At 36.4% G+C, this 20,020-nt stretch overlaps 1 protein-coding gene across 2 annotated transcripts in view; it reads left to right on the forward strand.

Annotated features, from left to right (window-relative positions):
• SP3 (Sp3 transcription factor) overlaps window positions 1-19,525 on the forward strand; it is a 30,274-nt gene extending 10,749 nt beyond the window's left edge. The window contains exons 4-8 of one of the 2 annotated variants that reach the window (XM_083864707.1): window positions 122-212; window positions 318-1,487; window positions 9,960-10,152; window positions 15,798-15,994; window positions 17,758-19,525. In XM_083864707.1, the coding sequence (XP_083720833.1) occupies window positions 122-212; window positions 318-1,487; window positions 9,960-10,152; window positions 15,798-15,994; window positions 17,758-18,074 (1,968 nt within the window). In that variant the 3' untranslated portion in view covers window positions 18,075-19,525. Of the gene's footprint in view, window positions 1-121; window positions 1,488-9,959; window positions 10,153-15,797; window positions 15,995-17,757 lie in introns of both variants that reach the window. The other variant, XM_083864706.1, reaches the window with a different exon arrangement.
• Window positions 19,526-20,020: the final 495 nt, after the last annotated feature.

The following is a 20,020-nucleotide window of genomic DNA, read 5'->3' on the forward strand; positions in this document are numbered from 1 at the left end:
GCTGTACTGCATGTTTTCCCATAGTGTTTCAATATCTAGTGTTGAATTGCATGACTGGTCTAACACATAGTCTGTACAAAATTTGTTTTAATTTTTTGTTTTCTTTTTTCTTTTTATTCAGACAGGGGATTTGGCTTCCGTGCAATTAGCTGGAGCTCCAAACAGATGGGAGGTCTTGTCTGCAGCTCCTACCACTATAAAGGATGAAGCTGGTAATATAGTACAGATTCCAGGTGCTGCCACAGTAACGTCAAGTGGGCAGTATGTCCTTCCAATTCAGAGTTTGCAAAATCAACAAATATTTTCTGTTGCACCAGGATCAGATTCGTCGAATGGTACAGTGTCTAACGTACAATACCAAGTAATACCCCAGATCCAGACAGCGGATGGTCAGCAGGTTCAACTTGGCTTTGCAGCCTCCTCTGATAATAGCAGTATAAATCAAGAAACTGGTCAAATTCAGATCATTCCTGGCTCGAATCAAACCATCATTGCCTCTGGGACATCTTCAGCCAATATTCAGAATATCTTATCTGGTCAGTCTGGTCAAGTCCAGGTTCAGGGAGTTGCAATTGGTGGTTCGTCTTACCCTGGCCAAGCACAAGTGGTTGCTAACGTCCCTCTTGGACTGCCAGGAAATATTACTTTTGTACCCATTAATAGTGTTGATCTAGATTCTCTGGGACTTGGCAGTGGTTCTCAAACCATGACAGCAGGCATTAATGCAGATGGGCACTTGATAAATACCGGACAGGCCATGGATAGTTCAGATACTTCTGAAAGGACTGGTGAGCAAGTTTCTCCTGAAATTACAGAAACTGCCACTGATAATGACTTATTTGTGCCAACGTCATCTTCATCACAATTGCCCGTTACCATAGACAGTTCAAGTATATTGGAACAAAATGCAAATGACTTGACCACAACTAGTGGTCAAGTTCATGGTTCTGATCTTCAGGGAAATTACATCCAGACTTCAGTCTCTGATGACACACAGGCTCAGAATATTCAGGTCTCCACAGCACAGCCAATTGTACAACACATACAGCTACAAGAGTCGCAGCAGCCAACCAGTCAAGCCCAGATTGTACAAGGTATTGCGCAACAGACAATCCATGGTGTTCAAGCAAGTCAAAGTATATCTCAACAGGCTCTTCAAAATCTTCAACTGCAGCTGAATCCTGGAACTTTCTTAATTCAGGCACAAACAGTGACCCCTTCTGGGCAGATAACCTGGCAGACATTTCAAGTGCAAGGAGTTCAGAACTTGCAGAACTTGCAAATTCAGAATGCGCCTGGTCAACAAATAACTCTGACCCCTGTGCAGACTCTCACTCTTGGTCAAGTTGCAGCAGGTGGTGCGTTGACATCAACTCCAGTTAGTCTAAGCACTGCTCAATTGCCAAATCTACAGACAGTTACAGTAAACTCTATAGATTCTGCTGGTATTCAGCTGCATCAAGGAGAAAATGCTGGCAGTCCTGCAGGTATTTATTTTACTCTTTTTGCAAAAGGTTGTTTTTTATTATTGCATGTTGTTGGTTTAACTGGTGATAATCAGAAAATCACTGTCTTTCTTTTGAAGCCTATGGAACACAGTGGGTTAAACGTGGTAATGCTAGATTTTATTTGAAACTGCTGTTCCATTAGAAACTGTAATTGTAGAACATACCTCACTCCTTTTAGTATGAGCTCATGTAACTCCCAAGTAGTCATATTAGTTAACACCACTTCAGTGTTTGTGCTTAAAGGTCTTACGCTGGATAAGATCTGTATACTGAATTGAAAAGGGGGAAATCTGGCTATCAGCTGCCATTCTGCTAAGGCATCAGTATCATTGACATACCCATTCTTCCTAGTCCTGAATAAATGAAGTTTCTATGAAAAATCCAGATATTTCTGTTTATGCAAATTTTTCCCTTTAAATTTTTCAGATCCCCTGAGGTGCTGTTATTCATCTGCTTTTTGTTAAATGAATTTCCTACTTACTTACTATCAGTGTTACTATGATGTAGGAAACTCATGTAAGCAGCAGTGAAACAAGCATGCAAATATCAAAATGGAGGTTGTGCTTAAGAATATGTGTGAGTTTTCAGTACTGCTTACTTGCATTATGTTTTAAAGTACAATCATTAATTATGAGTATCACACTGTTTTATCTCAGTGGAGAAGAAATATTTTCTTAAAATAGGTGTTTCTTAATGTGAGAAAAAAATAAACATTCCTGTTTATTTTTGGTAAATTTGATACAGTGCATTCCAAATTTCAGGGCATAACTACCTAAACAAAATGAATAAGAGATGATTGTGGTTCAGGAGATTTTGCTATAGGAGAAGCCATTTAAACACTTTATTGGATTGTGCCCAGGCTAGTTATGAGGGGCAGAGTGAGCAGTAGAGGTCATTTGGGAGGGAACTGTTGTACAAAGTAGCTTAAGAATCGTTGTTTTGCTATAATCATGTGATCCAGCCCTCTGATTCATCAAGATACTGGAGAAAAAATATTTAAGTAAAACATGCATGGTTTGTATTGTATGTCTATTTAAGGTTGTGAGAAGAATGCAACGTTAAGTGAAACATGCCTAGAAGACCTGCTGAGTTCTGTTTCACAAGGCTACTGATTACAATACCTATATAGTTACTGATACGGCTGTATGTATGTCAAGAAGCCATTTGAAATCTAAAATTTGAATTGAAAATAATATGCTGGGATGCTTTTTAGTTCATTTTGTTTTGGAATTGACTTCTGTATTATGAACTTAACATCCAGTAAAGTTATTCAGATCTAGATAAGCCTCCTCTTCATTGCCTGGTAGGCGGCAGCACCAAAGGGATGTGCTCTGCTCACAGCAATTGCTCTTCTACCTGATCTTGATTCTTAAATTTATTGTTTACAGTGACCACAGGAAATCTTGGTTTGCCTCCATCGCACATTGTTGCCTGTGAGGGTATAGACATCAGTAACAAAAAACATATAGTCTGCATGTTAATACAGCTAAATTCAGATGTCAGAATCTAAGTCTTGACAAATAAGACCATAACTAATTATTATTAGTTCTCTGGCTAATACAAGAAGGATTATTTCTGCAATTTATATTTTGTATAGGATCATGTAGCTAATGGTATTGCTTGTGACGTAATGTAGGAGAAGCTTGAGAAGGATAGGGAGGAAAGGGAGAAAGCAAGCAAAAAACCTCCAAATCAGCTAGGCACATAAGAAAGAAGTTGAGTCTGATCCGTACTGTGTATCACTTTGTCTATTGACGATTTGTGAGAGTGTTTCAATGGTATTTTATAATAAAATACAAGGGAGTTCCATCAAGCATTCTTTTAAGTATATTCTCCTGTAAGGAATTTCACATGGGAAGGCAAGAGACTAAATGGGCTATATGAAATGTGATTAAATAGGCGGAAGTACTAGATGAATAGCAGAAACTATTGCCTGAAGTACATAGCTATAAACACCTGGTTATATTAAAGATAAGATGGAGATTTATAGTGACGTTTTTCCTACTTGTCTAGGAATAATAAATGGATTGGAAGGTATTAAAACTGCCATTCCCTAAGTTTGGGGAGAATGTAATTGGTCCTTCCTTTATGTTAGAAGAAGCTCACTTTTCCATGGTAATGATTAATGTGACACTGCTGCTGACAGAATCAGACTGAATTATCTTGATTGAATTTTACTGTCTTTTCCATATGCATCTGGTATTTTGTCTGAGAGAATCTTTTTCAGAGATGTTCCTCCCCTTCTTATTTATAATCTCTCACAACCTTTCTTCAGATTGGAGAATAAATATGCAATTAAAAGCAGATTATGAAATCATAGGGGTTTTTTTCAGTCAAAAGTATATTGTTGTTTTGCAAATAAGGAGAAACAGTTAAATTTTAAACTGAAAGAAGAAGGTAAGTAAGAAAGTAACTGAAAGGTGGTAAGGAAGAGGCAGCAGAATGAGAGAAATTAAAGGGTGTGAAGCTACTTGATTCCTTTTTTTTTGCCAACTACCAATGAGCTTTGAACAAGATAAGAAGGCTTTCCCTGTATTTTGTCTCTCAAAGCTGGATAATTCCTTTCATACCAATTAGAGTCAGGCTGTATTTTCTGTTTTCATTTAAGAAAATTTGTCTACTTGATGCAAAAATAAAAAGAACTTATTCCTAGTTTTGTGTTAGAAATGGCTGGTAATTATCTGAAGTCCAAATAATGTGCTTTGTTCTGTTAGCAGTGTAGCAGCGAAAAGAGTTATATTTTAGATTTTCGTTGTTACAGCCCATTGTGTGAGAGGTGTTCTCCAAGGTTCACTCCCAAGGTAGGCAGCAGAGGACATCTGTACTGTGCTTGAATGTGTCTGAGGAAAAAATGTCTTTAACTAGGTCCTACCTTTTGTTTACATAATGAAAAGCCATTGAAATCCTAATACAAAGCTAGTAGCTTTGTCCAGTAAATGTATAGTTTTCTTTGAAAGATGTCCAGTAATTATGCTTCTACCAAACTGTCCATTCTACCTTGCATACATATGCATAGACCTACAGTGCAGGGAATTTGTTCTGAAAAGTCTGAGCCCAGCTTGTTTTGTCTTAGGGTGTTTATTAGAGCTCATATTCCTCCTTGTACTTGGTGTTGTGGTGACCAAGGGAAGGGTATTGGTTAGTCACAGCTGAAACTCTTCAGTATTGCTTTTCTAGCAAAAAGCTGTATCAAATAGTATCTATATATTAAGTACTGGCAGAGAGATACCTTTCTCACCTGTGTTTTGGCTTCAGTCTTCTGGTCTTGAGAGGAAATTAAACCTGAGAAGGCTCTCTAGTAGTGTACTTCTTTTGTTGGCAGTTTGTAATAAAATACTGTGTTGTGTATAACAAGAAGAGCCATTACATGCACAGTTCACATTACTCTTTAGTGTCTTGCCTAGTCAAGAAAGGTGGAGTTTTTATTAGCATACTTACATAGATTTCTTCTTCAAATATTTCATATAAGGTAGTGTTTATTTTGGCAAACTATCAGGAACTGAAATCTACCAACTTGGCCTTCATGTTTCTGATCCTGTAAGTTTCGTGAGCTTGGAAAGATTTTTAAGTTACTGGATTTTCCCCTTGTTTCCAAACCATTGTCCAGCTGAAGGAAACTTAATGATGTTAATCAAATTCTAATTGTAATAGTGTCTCAGCTAATTTATTAATGTACTGAATCAGTTTGGGATTGATTATTTCCTGGGGAAAAAAAAAAAAAGGCAATTTTGCCAGGTCTTGCATAGGTTGCATAACTTGTTATAGGATGCTGGATATTTTTTTATATATACTTCTTTTGACCATTGCAGTAGCACCTGAAGACACTAGCAAATGACCTGAAAGAAAGTAGCATTGGCTTGAGAATGGACTTTACTGCTTATCAACTCAGACACACTCAGCTGGAAGATTCATTTATTTAAATAGAGAAAAACCCCTGCCCTACAAACAGTTTTCCAGGTTGGTCTGCAGCTGGAATCAAGTCAAAGGGATTCCTTTCAAGAGTTGACCAAAGTGTCTCTCCAAAACTGAGGTCTTCATTTCTACATCTTTCTTCCCAGCTCCTCTTCTGCAGGAGTGTGCACAGCTGCTTAAAGGCTCATCTGCCTGCTGCCATTGACCTTAGAGTCAGGCCTGTTGCTCACTTACAGGCAGTTGGTAGTGAGTGGGAGTGGTTGGCTGTTTGTGGTGGCAACTTCATTCCATTCCTGCTGGAATCTGACATCTTTGTCATGCCGGAGTAATTTAGCTACTCTAAATTTGACCAAAAAATTGGCTGACAGTTTTCAAGGTAAATAGTTGCCCAAGTGATGGTTTATCTTTCATCTGCCGGTATCTTGTGAGGCTTTGGTTTAATATCTGTTTCCTAAAACAGTCTAAATGCTCAAACAAACAAAATTAAAAATGAAGTATTCACCGTTTTACTTGCTGGGATGGTTGTTGCAATGTTTTGGTGCTTCTGATGAAGTAGTGCAGAATGCTACTTAAAGCATAGCTTTCTTCCAGCATCTAGAACTTTAAAAAAAGTTTTGGCTGGTTTTCAGTGTTGCACAACTTAGTTTTTTCTCTTTAAGTTTTGGATTTTAGCCTTATTAATTTTTATTTCAATTATGCAATTTTTCCTTCTAAGACATTCTTTATAAGAAAACTTTGAGACAAGGCCATGGTGTCATTATGAAACAGAATTTAATTTAAAAATCAAATAATCTTATGAAATGCATGAAGTAAACTGAAGCGATGATGTTAAGTAAATATTTTCATCTGACAACATCTGTCTACGGCTATCCAATTTTCACTTGAGGCATTTAGTTTGCATGTTATAAAATCAAAACAGTTAAAAACAATTCTCCCCACTGCTTTTTAATATGAAAATTAAATTGGAAACTGATGAATTTAAGTTAGTGCAGGAATTAGAGCTATTTATGTACCAATCTTGTGTAAATAGTTTGCTGTCTGCATGCTTAAATTACATTCCTTATTTTAGCATCATTTTCAAAGGAAATTAATAAATTGTGGAAGAATTAGATGATCATGCTTGTATGTGTTTCACAGTCATGCTTAGCACACAGTAAATTATCTCAAAGTTTGCAGAACTTCATTTAGTCTGGTTAATTTTTTTAGTGCAATATCTTTTGTTGTGGAATAGAATCACATTTTTTCCTTCAAATTCTTGAAAATGTTGAGTTGTTGCATCCTTCCTCTGCATTAGTACTTCATGGGCTATTCTCCTCTTTGTTCCAAAACAGCTCATTAATGAATTTTCTTACAGCTGGTGGTGGTGAGGTGAAAGTTTGTTGCATGTATGTTCCTCCAGAGTAAATATATATTCTGTATACTGCGTGTCTGGGAATGCAATATAGATTTTCAGAGTTTAGCTTGAGTTACCTTAGTCTCAGATATCTCAGGATGTTCACAAAAGAATGTGTACCCAGTTTCAGGTGCACGTTCCTTTTGTATTTTTCAAATACCCTTTTTACAAGATACTCTTGACAAAATGAAAGCTCTCATACACCTGTGGGGCTGTGTGGCAAGTATCCATGAAATGAAAGAGGGAAGGGATTTTATTTCCAGTATTGCTACAACTTAAGAAGAAGACTGGAAACTTGTCTTCTGTCTTTTTGCAGTCTCAGCACTTTAGGGCTATTGTTTCAAGTTCTGTGCGGTTTTCTTGCCTTTTGAATCTCCTGGTAGGAGATACTTTGGTTCTGATCTCTGAGATCAGAACAAAACTTGTCAGTGCATCTGGCTCATAGACAGTATCTGAAGTTTCTACCAAGGACAACGACAGTTTTCTTATAATGCTAGGAGTACTCACCAGGATCCTAGTTGTGATTGCCCTCTTGAAGATCAAGCTGGGTTGTAGGTGGGTTGTCTTTTACTGCTTGTAGAAGGCTCGTATTTTTTTCAAAAGGCAGTAATATCAAGAGCAAGAGGAGATAAAAATACACATTGTCAATGACATCATCATAATTTATCATAGAGAAGTGGTAGTTCTCAACCTGCATCTAAAATTCATGCCAGTATTTAATTCATGTATTCCAAGTATGTTTTGTACTTCATTTAATCAAAATGTTTTCCTGTATCCTAGTAAGACACTTGCTGTGCAGAACTCTCAAGTATACTACATCAACAACAGTGTCATCATTGATTTAAATAAAAAATTTAGTTTTTAATCTAATTATTCACATAATCTCATTTTGAGTGCACTAATTCTGTCCCTACTTCTTTGAATCTTTGTTTACTCCTTCTCAGTATTATCACAGTATTAGCTTTTTTCTAACCCACTGGAGCATTCACATGGCTGAAGGCTCAGAGCATTAAAACTGCAGAGAGCTCTTCAGCTTTCTCTTAAAAAGTGCCAAATGAAAATTATCCTAATCTGTTGATTTATTAAGTGTTTGCTTCGGTAGCTGTTTTTACATATTCCTGAATTGCTGTCAGTGGGAAGCTTTTCATTGTTGTCTAGTAATAGGACAATTATCTGGCTTTTACCTAAATACAGGACAGAAACACACTGAACAGTTCTGTCTTCCTGAATTACTGCTGACAAGTCTGTTGTTTGACTTTGCAGACACACTATATGCTACTGTCTAATATTAGTGAGGTCGTACTGAAATTACCTTCTTAAAACTGTGTTATTTTATTAAAAATAACAGTACTTTAATTCTTATTTTAAAGAAAACCAGACTTTATGCAGTGTACATTTTGTGCTACATTTGATTGGTAAAATAATTTTGAGTATAGCATGTAACACGCAGTCCTAAAGAACTGGTTGGAGACTTGCATTGGCCTGTGCTGGCAGCCTTGTTGCTTTGCTGTATTTAAATTCCTATAATGTGCCCTTTTATGCAAGAGTGAATCAGGCTTTTGCCTTTTTCTAAAGTTGCTCTAAGTGAATGCATTAGTATACTAAGTAGTTATTTGAAAGATAATTCTGAACACTTTGTTTTATAGTGGTTTAATATTTGCTTATATAGAATTAATTTTATATATAACATACAGATAATAAAGTTATTTTTTTACTGAGTCTCAGAAAATAGCTTAATTTGGTAGGAAAGGTAGTTTGGTGGCTCATGCAGAGGACCTGAAGTCACTACAGGTTTTCTAGATCTTTACATGAAGGATATTTATTATGGTGCTGTCTGAACATGTGGTGGTAACAGTGAAGCTCAGTGTGCACCTGACTTTGGGCAAGCTTATCACAGTACCACATGTGTAAAAAATCAGCAGATGTGAGTATGCTTGCTTCTGGATTCCCACAGCTCAGATCCTGTCATATTCCTGCAAACTTAATTTCTAACACTGACTTTTACAGCCAAACCAGATAAACATTCTAGACGTTCCTGGTTTTGACCTGGAATTGTCTTTCCAATGCAGCGATTTCCTAGAGAATTACTTTAACTATAGTTACATCAGTGAAGTAGGGTACAGGACAGTCCTGCCTATGGTTATATGTGTGCAAAATAAAGGCAAATTGTGGTGTTGGGGATGACTGGGCTGAGACTATATTAGCATCAAGAAAATTTTTGTAGCAATATCCTTTGCCTCTAAACAGATGAATGCTGGAGATGATTTTGAAGGTAGACTAGGTAACTATTACTCTTTACATATTATGTCATTGGTTTCTTTCCTGATCTCTGCTGGGTCAGGATGCTCTTCATCATGTGACCCCACACAGTTTTTATGTTTTATCACGCAGTCTGTGCAGCTTTGTCTTCATTACAAAGATATAATGGTTGATGCACTGACTCCCATAAAGAACTTAGAGTGGCCACAGCGCTCAGTTAAGGTTTCAGTCTTTAAGGATAGAAGTCTACATGATAACTGAGTTTGTTCAGCTGAAAAAGCAGTCTCTTGAATGTCTCCAAAAAGATAGACAGATGGTAGTTGGAAGCTTCAACAAAATTTGTTTCCTTATAAAATAAGTTTTCCTTAGGTATCTTGGTCTTTCTCAGGTAAAAACCTTTTACTAAATTGATTTCTTACAGTACTTTATATATTTCTCTGCATACCAAAAACTTCTGAAGACCATTTAGGAAGGCTGTTGCTACCTGTGACACTAATTCAGAAACGCTGTGAAAACAGAAATGGCTCCTCAGGATCATTTGAAACATATGTTTACATTTTCTTCAACCTCTGTCCCACCTCTTGTTCCTTAGTTTTTCCCAAGTTTCAAGCAAGCAGTATTCTCCTGATGACAGCATTCCTCACTAAGAACAGTTCAAACTTAAACTCTTATATTTATTGTAGCTTATCTTCAACTTTGAAATGTATAGTAAGATAAACTTCTTAATACAGGTTACAGGGGTACAGAAGCAATGTTAGAATGCACTTAAGGATGTTGATTTTTGACTGATATAGTGCTCTCAAGAATAAAAAGATTTGATCTTTATAGTATCCTTTCTGTCTCTTTTAATGCGCTGCTTATAGATCTGTGTTTGTTCTTTTTCTCAGATATTAGGATTAAAGAAGAGGATCCTGATCCAGAAGAGTGGCAGCTCAGTGGTGATTCTACTCTGAATACTAATGATCTAACACATTTGAGAGTGCAGGTCGTAGATGAGGAAGGGGACCAACCACATCAGGAGGGAAAAAGACTGCGACGAGTAGCATGTACATGTCCCAACTGCAAAGAAGGTGGTGGAAGGTATGTAAAGTTCAGTGTCATATCACACATATAATGATGAAAAATGAATAATAGGCAAGAAAAAAAAATGAGCTTTTGTTAACAGCAGTCACCTGCATTTAGAGGAAGCTAGAGGCTTATGCAAAAGAGTTTATGCAATAAAGGAGTACCACTTTCATTTTGGAGTTTGCAGATGAAAAAGCCTTATTTCGTCCTTTTTGAGTTACTCCTTTGAGATTAGCTGAAAAAATGTGGAGTTAGATATCACCTAGTACAAGTGAGGGGGATAGAACATTGCCCTAAAAATATGAAAAGGAAATATTTTGGAATATGCACATCTGTGATTGGGTCCCTCTCATATGTCAAGAACTTGAATAAATCCTGTGTTCCTGCATTTCCTCAGTGACTGAGCATTTTTTTCACAGTTTAATTGCTTTAGAGTGTTACAAAAATACAGTTTTCCTACTTTTCTTATTCACTGGTTTCCTAGGAAAAGCAAGGTTTGTATAATATAACAGGGTTTGTATAATAACAAATTTTGAACTGTTTTCAGTCAAAGTTATTGAGAGTTGACTAACAAAGAGGTACTAAGTTCCAATTCATTAAACTTCAGTATTGCACTGGAACCTATGCTTTAGTATTGTGCATCTCATTCAAATATTACTAATTTTTTTATTCTGAAGATTTTATTCCACTTCTAAACACTTAATTTTAAATGTCTTGATTATGGATATAAAGGGGGTAGGGTAATAAGCTGCCTTTTACAAGTGAAAATATTTAGTTGTGTTTATGTTTGAGAGAATTGGGCAGGGGCTTCTTTGTCCATTTTGATAATAGTTTCTTTGCTAAATGGAAATCTTTATTTGTTTGGGAACTACAGTGTAAATCAGTAAAATGTCTTGAACCTGTCGGTGTCCAGTGATACTAAGAGTTCTAAATAGCACTGTCTGAGTTACATCTCCTGTCAAGTCTCTTGTCAATTCTTGTTGCGTATTTTAGATACTTGGCCTTGCAAGCACAGGGAGGTAATATCTCAGGCAGCCATGCTGAGTAAGTAATAGGTGTGTTTAAGAGAAAAAGACTCTGATACATTTATATCACCAGCAAAGCTAGTCATAATGTCTGCAGGTTATGTGGCATCTTTGTCCATCGGATTCCTCTTGTTAAATTTCTATGTGTAGTTCACTGCAACATGGCACAGACATTTCTAAGTTCTTGATGAACTCTGGCTCTGCTATGAAAATCTACCCAAAGTACACCCTGGGTTGAGATTTGTTTCGTTTCAGGAGAAAACTCTGAAAATGTGATTTGCACTGCCTGTGCTCTTAGGAAGCAGAGATTCCAGGTGTTTGTTCTTCCTTGTGCTCTGTTCCAAACTACCATAGTTTTAATTTAGAAATCTGTACTGTAAAATCCTCTTCCTTCTGAGTGGAGTTGCTATAAAATGAAATTTTGGAATTTCAGCCTGAGAGAGAATCTTTTTGAGAGATGGTTTGGGAAGTCTGGAGGAGGTTGTAGTCTGACTGAAAATTCAGATATGCGATTTTTGGGAAAGAGTTGAGATAAGAGCTATGACAGAGTTTAGATAGATGAGAATCCTGAAATCCTGTAATCTGAATCTGTAAAGGAAGGCCTGGACACATCAAACATACAAAGTAACTAGGAAAAGTAGGACAAGAAGTCAGGATGTGAGAAGAATTAGAACTGGAGGAGAAACAGGATAATTAAAGAGACAATGGTGGGGAAACAGAAAGGAGTGAAAGTGCTTACAGTTGCTAGAGTAACTTTCCCACCAGAATGTAAAATTCCTATAGAGTTTAGGAGAAAGGAATAAGCTCATTTGAAAGCATATTTGAGTGTTGATAATGTGCCATAGCCACTAGTTACCTGTTTATCCCTAGTGCTAGAATTCTGAGTTCTCTGATTTGTCTTTCAACTCTGCTGGTTTGCAGAGTTTCAGATAGTAAGACATTTGCTTTTGTAAATTCTTTCAGATAGCATTCATAATTCTTAAAATGATGTTAAAGTTGCAAAATTTAAAATTGGGCAAATGCTTAGTTAAGATATCCTGGGCAACTTTAACTTAATTCCTTGTGCATATACATTATCACTTGGTTCCTAATTACTTGACTGTGTACTATGTTTTTTGTATGGTGTCAGTGCCATTCAGTGGATGGGATGGCTGATACACAGGGCATGAATCAGGCCTGTGTAATGATTGTCACCTGCTTCACTTATTGCAGAAACTGGGAGGTGTTTAGGGAAGGAGACACAGGACTGCAGCAACAGGGCTCTGAAATTTTGGAGGTGTAGATCTATATACCCCACCTTTTCCACTACAGAAGTATTGAGTTCATTCCTGTGAGAAAGCTGAGCACACTTCTGCAGTACTCTGACAAAATATGCTTCTACTACATTAACCTTGACACCTCAAGCTGGTGGGTGTTTGACAATTTTGGCCTTAATCTCTTTCTACCTCATAGTTGGATGTACAAAGTGACTGTACTAGTTCAGGTTCACCATACCAAAATGTTAAGATGATAAAGCCATTAATGTTTGTGATTTGCTTAGAGACTGTGAGTGTTGTCAGTACCCATGATAAGGAAAAAAAAAACTGGAGAAATTAATAATTGTGTATTTAACATAGTACAGAAATCATATGTAACTAGTAAAACAGAAAAAGTACTTTAAATCAGCGTGAAAAAACTGAATAATGTTTCACTCAATACTACTCATTCTATGCTCTGAACGGAGAAGGAAAATGGCTTCACATATGCAGACTTCATCGTAATTTCATCTATCGTTTAGTGTTGGTTTTGGTATTTCTTGCATTGTCTGTTTTCTGGAATCAGAGGCAAGTTGAGAAGTTCTTTCTGGTTTTTGTTGTTGGCTTTTGGGATTGAACTACATTACAGTCTTCAGATTTGTACCAGTTTTGTGAAGTGGGAAGCCACTATTATTTTTCCCTTACTTGATGGGAAGGAAAGTAGGAAAGGAAGAAGATGATGTATTAGATTTGTAAATTAACACCTTTTAGCCCCAAGATGATATAATAAATGGGGAATAAGCAAGTGGACAGAGAGGTACACATGCCTCAAAGGATGACTGTTCTCAAACAGAATGTATTAGGCTTTCTAGTTAAGGTGTCTGAAGTTAAGCAGAAAGTTTAGTCTCCTCTCAGTTACACTTAGAGATGTCACCCTCCCTATGATTACATCTGGAATTACATTGAGATAAAATGACTACTGTCTGATATATAGATGAGCTGTGCTTCTGAGCACCACTGCAGGTATGTAATGCTAAAAAACACATTCTTAAAGTAACTAATTATGTGTGTTTTACCTTTGAAATACTTAATGTTATTGCTGGAAATACTGCTGAATATAAAGTCCAGTTTCTCAGTGGATGAAGGTGTTTTCTGCTGAAACTGTGGCAGTCTGGTTATTTAGAAACACCATTTCCAATCTTTGTAAAGCTAAAATGTACTATGGAAATACTTTAATATTAATTGTTTTTAAGACTCCACTCAGGGAGTAGTCTGGAGTCATATACTTCTATTCAGTGATGATCACTATTGGCCAGTGCAGCAAGAAAGGCCTCTTAGCATGATGTGTTAGGCCATAGTGCCAAACTGTCACAGCTGCAAAGTATCCAGATAGAATTTGTCTTGTATCCTGTCAGTTTAGAGCACACATGAAGCAAACATGCAGATGCCCATAGGAAGTTGTATAGAATAAATACACTTAGTTGCTAAATCACAGTAGTCTTGTGGGTTTCATTCTGTGGATCCTTAAGTTCTCCCTCACTTGGAACTTGGGAGTTTGCTAAGGAATTCTGTCACCAGTTATGTGCTTAAAATTATGTGTTACACCTGTGCAGACCAATGACCTTGGTTTCCTTCAGTCTAGACTAAAGGTGCAATGAAGCAATTTCAAATGATTGACTTAGGAATATTAACATCATTATTGTGAGGGATTTTTGATGTGATTTCATCCAATTAGTGTACTATATCATGCCAAATTACAAAATATTTGTACTAATTACTGTGGAAGGGAAGACACTGGAGTGTTTTTTGGAGAAGGTGTGAGGATGAAGTCCTCAGATGATTATCCTGCTGCAACAGGATCAAAAGCCTTCTGAACTCTGCTTCTGCTGCTATTGAATTTGTTCTGAAATCAAAACTTGTATTTGTCATGAGAAATAATTAGTAGGTACAAGTGATGTTTTTATCTTCTGAGACAAAATGACTAAATGAAGCACTATGAAGATTGCTCTATATTGAGAATTTGTAGAAATATTTTCTAGGACCTAATGGGATTTTATCTCCTTGCTTTTCTGGACTGTCTGTAATGTTTTAGGTACATATGTAATTAGGATGGAATTCCCTTTAGACACTGAGGTTTTAGAGTGAGTTCCTTTTTGTGCACTTTCAGAAATGCTTGTGGCAATTGCTAGCTCCTTGAAGCCTGTATGCGCTTTAGGCTGAACCTTTGTTAAATGTAAACCTGAAGCTAAAGTACCCAGTTTAAAGAAAAAAATTGCCCTGGGGAGGCAGCTGAAAATTGTATAATCAGTCATGGAGGATGGAGCACCCAAGACTGTGATTTCAGAATCCACTGAAGGTATTCTAAGCTAACATTGCTGATGAATAAGGTGGTCTGATGCCTGGCTGCATTTTCCAATCTCCGCCCTTGTACTAGCATTTACCATTCATATAGCAGTGTTGTCAGCCAGACCTATTCCCTCAAGTGCCCTTTCAGCAGTAGCAAACACTTAAATTGGCTAAAATCAATCATGATGCCCTGCACTGGCCAGACTGATCTTTCTTGGGGTCTTCTCTATCTATCTCTTGTGATTTGATTAAAAAAAAATAAAAAATTAGGCTGTTATATCAGGTGCTTCCCCTGATCACCTGCCATTTCAGTGAGACAGCATCTTAAAATAAATATCAAGCTTAGTCTGGATTATACTGTCTATGAATTCTGTGTTCATTGTGATGGATTTTTTTTTTTTAACTGAAAAACCAAGGAATTTATTTAAATGTCAGCAAGATCAGCTTCCACCTCTTTTAGTGAAAGCATTCAGATTAGTATGCTTGTCTTCAAACCCCAAACTGATTCTCAGGTTTCCCCGAGATGCCAAAAGTCCCATCTGTTCTCTACCCAGTTGCCAAAATCTCCAGTGTCCATTTTGGCAGTTGCAGTAATTTGTGTTTTTCTTTGCCAAAACTACCTTTGATATGGTAAAACCCTGAAACTTGGAGAAATGTAAAATATGGGCACTTCAACACCAAAGTGGCACAAACTGCAGCAATAACTGTATTTCCAACTTCATATATATGTGTACTTCTTAAGGATTATGCCTCTATCACATAGGTTTCACACACAGCTGAATTTATTGTTTTCTGTGGAGTTGGGATGGCATTATAGAATTTATTTGCAGCTTCTTATGGAGTGTACTGGAATCTAGTTGTATTTGAAACAAAAACGTGAAGCTGCTTGGGTTAGTTTGCAGATCCATTGTGATATGTAGATTCCCATGTACGTATATGACCAGTATTTAGGAGGAATGTATTAGAATTAATAACTTCTCTCTCTCTCTTTTTTTTTTTTTTCGTTGTTTGTTTGTTTTTGTTTTGTTTTGTGTTTTTTGTTTTGTTTAAACAGGGGCTCCAACTTGGGAAAAAAGAAGCAACACATTTGTCACATACCAGGATGTGGCAAAGTATATGGGAAAACTTCACATTTGAGAGCTCATCTCCGCTGGCATTCCGGAGAGCGTCCATTTGTTTGTAACTGGATGTTCTGTGGCAAAAGGTTCACTCGCAGCGATGAGCTCCAGCGACACCGAAGAACGCACACAGGTTTCCAGTCTTTGATTCTGGTGTATTTAACTGAAGGAGTGCTATGGGCTGAGCTTCAATAAATAGCTTTTAAGAGGAGAACAGATCTTTGAATTGGATTGGTTTTAATGCAGTGTGATTTTTCTAAAATCAGCTAAATCTTATTGATACTTATACACTTTGGAATCTTTGGTAGGTCTGAGGAGATAAAACAGCCACCTCTTGATTCAGAACTGACATTTAAGCTAATGTAGCTTAATCAGAATACTTTGATTCAGGGTCAGCAATGTGTTTCATTTGTTTGAACCAGATTATAACTCTTTTTCTGTCTTAAAACTTCAGTATGAAAAAAAGAGGACTAGGTGGCCTGGGGATGAGATATCATTCCTAGAACCAAAGAAGAGCATGTGATAGTGCATCATTCTACATCTTTTAGTTTCATGGTTAGACCACCAGTCAGGTTCACATTTCTCCTTCTGTCTATAACAAAGAAATGAATGTAGATATTCCACCTTATCAAGGAGCAGTTAGTTTAAAATCTGGTGTCTGTTTTATCTGTTTCCTTACAAACTAAATCCATATTTGCATTCAACAGGATGTTTACCTTTTAAATCTTAGTATTTAAAAAATCCATAGATAAATAATTTTTGTGCTTATCAGCATTTACATTGCTTAGAAAAATGTCATTGATGTCTGTGAAAAATATGCCATGTTGTTCTTAATGGTGTGGTTTTGTGTAGGCATTTTGGATGCTAAATTCAAGCTGGGATGTTACAGTTTGTCTGATGGACAGGCTGATGGTTGTTAAAAAAAAGCGAGTTGAATGATCCAGTTCAGGGAGGGTGTGGTTAATAGCTCCTAGTGTAACTGCCTACCAGTAAAAGGTAGAGAACTGCAGGGATCTGTCCTTTGACCTCTTTTAAAATCTTTAGCATTGACCTGGAGGAATCAACAGTGTTCTTCTGTTAACTTTCTTATGTTTGTGGATGGCCCCAAACTGGGGTGACCAGGAAGCTGGAGCATTTGCCTTACAAGGAACGGCTGTAGGACCCAGATGCACAAAGAGAACAGTAATGGCAGGGAGGGGCTTAGTATTGGTTCTCTAGTTACCTGCAAAGGCAACCCTTAAGAAGGCAGTTACTATCTCTGGTGATGTATTGGATGAAGGATATTAGACAGCAGATGTATGTCGAAATAAGAAGGGTTCAGAACAGCTATAAATAAAACCTTTTTAATTGCGGCAATAGCCAGGTACTGGAAGAGGATGCTCATAGAGTTCCTGCAGTCTCTGTCCTTAAAGGTTTTCGAGAAAACTGGGTAAATTCCTCAGCAACCAGATCTGACTGCTTAGAAAGAGATCAGAACACAGACATTCAGAGGTCCTTTCAAACCTGGATTACCTTTTGATCTTGTGTGTCAGACTCAAGTGTGACTCTGCTCTAGTCTTCCCTGTCCACCATTTTGTAGGTTTTGTTCTCCTCTTAGAAGTTATTTACTGGTAGTAATTGCAGTTAAACTTAGCAGCCTGAGGATATGAGATGGCTATATTCTCTAGCATGCCTGAAAGATCTCCCCAAACTCAGTGACACACACAGAAGATTAAATCAGTTCTTACATAAAGGATTTGTATGGGTGTCAAGAAGTGTAAACACACAAGTTTATCATGTTGGATCACTTTCTTCCTCAGTATAATTCTTGTTAGAATTCTAGCCTAAATTTAAACTCTAAAAAGCAGTTTAATTTTAATTTTTAGTGTTCTTGAATTTTTTTTTCTTCTTTGGCAGGTGAGAAGAAATTTGTCTGTCCGGAGTGTTCAAAACGCTTCATGAGAAGTGACCATCTTGCCAAACACATTAAAACACATCAGAATAAAAAGGGTATTCACTCTAGCAGTACAGTGCTGGCATCAGTAGAAGCAACATCTGATGATACTTTGATTACTGCAGGAGGAACAACACTTATCCTTGCAAATATTCAGCAAGGTTCTGTTTCAGGAATAGGAACTGTTAATACATCTGGCACCAGCAATCAGGATATTCTTACCAACACTGAAATACCTTTACAGCTTGTCACAGTTTCGGGAAACGAGACAATGGAGTAAATATTACACAAGATACCTATTAATTGTGGTTATTTTTATACAGTAGTGAGAAGAATATTGTTCCTAAGTTCTTAGATATCTTTTTATTGATGTGCAAAAATTTTTGGATTGACAGTAACTTGGTTATACATGACACTGAAATGCCTTACTTTGTATGATATTCCATAGTATATTAAAATGGTAAAATTGCATGGGTTTTGTAGGTACTTTTGGAATCTAGAAGAGAAGAAATTTTACCAAGTTATATTAAAAAAAAAAAAAAAAAGAATTTAACGATGGAAATGGTAGTCTAACCAAATGCATCAATCCTGTGTGGTTTAGTGTAAAAAAAATGAGAACATGTTGGTATTTATCTATTGTAAGATAAAAGAAGTTGATGGGTGAAAAGAAATCACATTATGATAAAAGAAATTTTGTAATTTTCTTGATGACTGGAATTTTTATTATGCATAACTGACAAATCAAGTTTCCAAGCAAATGTTACATAGTGTAGGCTTTACTTAGCTCATCAACTTGTCATTTTGAAGCTAATTATTTTAATTAGGTTAACTATGTACAATATTTTAAGCATTACTCTTGTAAGATTTTGCAAACTACATTTTAACATGGAACTCTAGGGATAGTCACCTTTTAAATCCTATTGAAAAGCCATGTTTAAGATTTAATTTGCCAAAATGATGTCTTGTTAATATTCTTTCAATAACCAAGGTGGGCAATATAACCAATGTTTAAAAAGCTTAAAATGTTAAGAAAAATAAATATGTATAGGTTGAAGCATTTGGGTGGTAAGGCAGATGTTATAGTGAAGTATATCCCTTCTTTTGAACATTGGAGGACCAAAAATAAGGTGTATTGCGTCTCAGCAGTGATTTTTATCAAATCTTTTTTCCAAAAAAACATCTGTATGCCAGGGCCTTAAAAGCCATCATGTAAATTACCAGTAAAATATAACATATGCAAATACAAAAGAAAAATCACTTCCATATTGACAGTACTCCCAAACATATGGATATAGTCATAGTGAACTAGGGGGGTTATGAGGTTTTTATTTGTTTGTTGTTTAGTTTTTGGTTAGTCAATCTGCATTTAAATATCAGCCATCTTTCCTTTTTTGCTTCTTCCCTTAAAAATTGTATGTATCCAGTACATTTAACTGATAAACATATATGTTTTTTATTATGCTGAATTTTCTTTTTATTTTTTAATTACTGTTTATATTTTCAATTATAGAAATGTACAAAATGAAGTTATATAGCCAGTCTGTAAGTGCTATACCATTTTCAAAAAATGTACAACAATAATTACTGCAGTTCACCTATTTACAAACATTTGGAAATCTGTTCATTTGTTATTCTTAAAACCACCTCAAATTTAAAGGCTACCTTATTGTACGTTTAAAGTGTATTATAACAGTGTGGTAGTTAATAAAACACTATTTTTTTTTCTTTTGACTTGAGTTTACTGTGCTTCTTGTTAACTAACAAGTTGTAATTTGTCTTGATGCCTGAGATGTTTTATTATTTTGCAGTAGGTGGTGGGAAGCAGAAATGGTGTTTTCTTTCCCTATGGACACAGAGATGGTAATTTTCCACCTCCTTGCTCACAAACCCCCGTCTTTATGTGCATGGACACAAATGTGCTGTGTTGGTGTAATGGGGATGTTTTGCTCTTGTGCTGAGCAGGGCATGAAGAATATGTAGGCCCCATCCTGTGGGTTGTGTTTAAGTCCTCTGACACAATACATGGAGTATTAATAAGGAGCTGTGACTAAGTGAGAACTATGAGGTTAAAGAGTGTGATGACTGTATATAATGCTCTAATGAAAGTGAAAAGTTTTATTTGTGAAGTCTAAAGTTTTGGAGTATCAAATGACAGAGGACAGACTAGGATAATTTAGGATAAACCAGGCAAAGTTCAGCCTAGAAAAATGAGAACTGGAAGTCACG

The sequence above is a fragment of the Zosterops lateralis genome, assembly GCF_965231275.1.
Source record: "Zosterops lateralis genome assembly, chromosome: 7".
In the NCBI taxonomy this organism is placed as follows: domain Eukaryota; kingdom Metazoa; phylum Chordata; class Aves; order Passeriformes; family Zosteropidae; genus Zosterops; species Zosterops lateralis.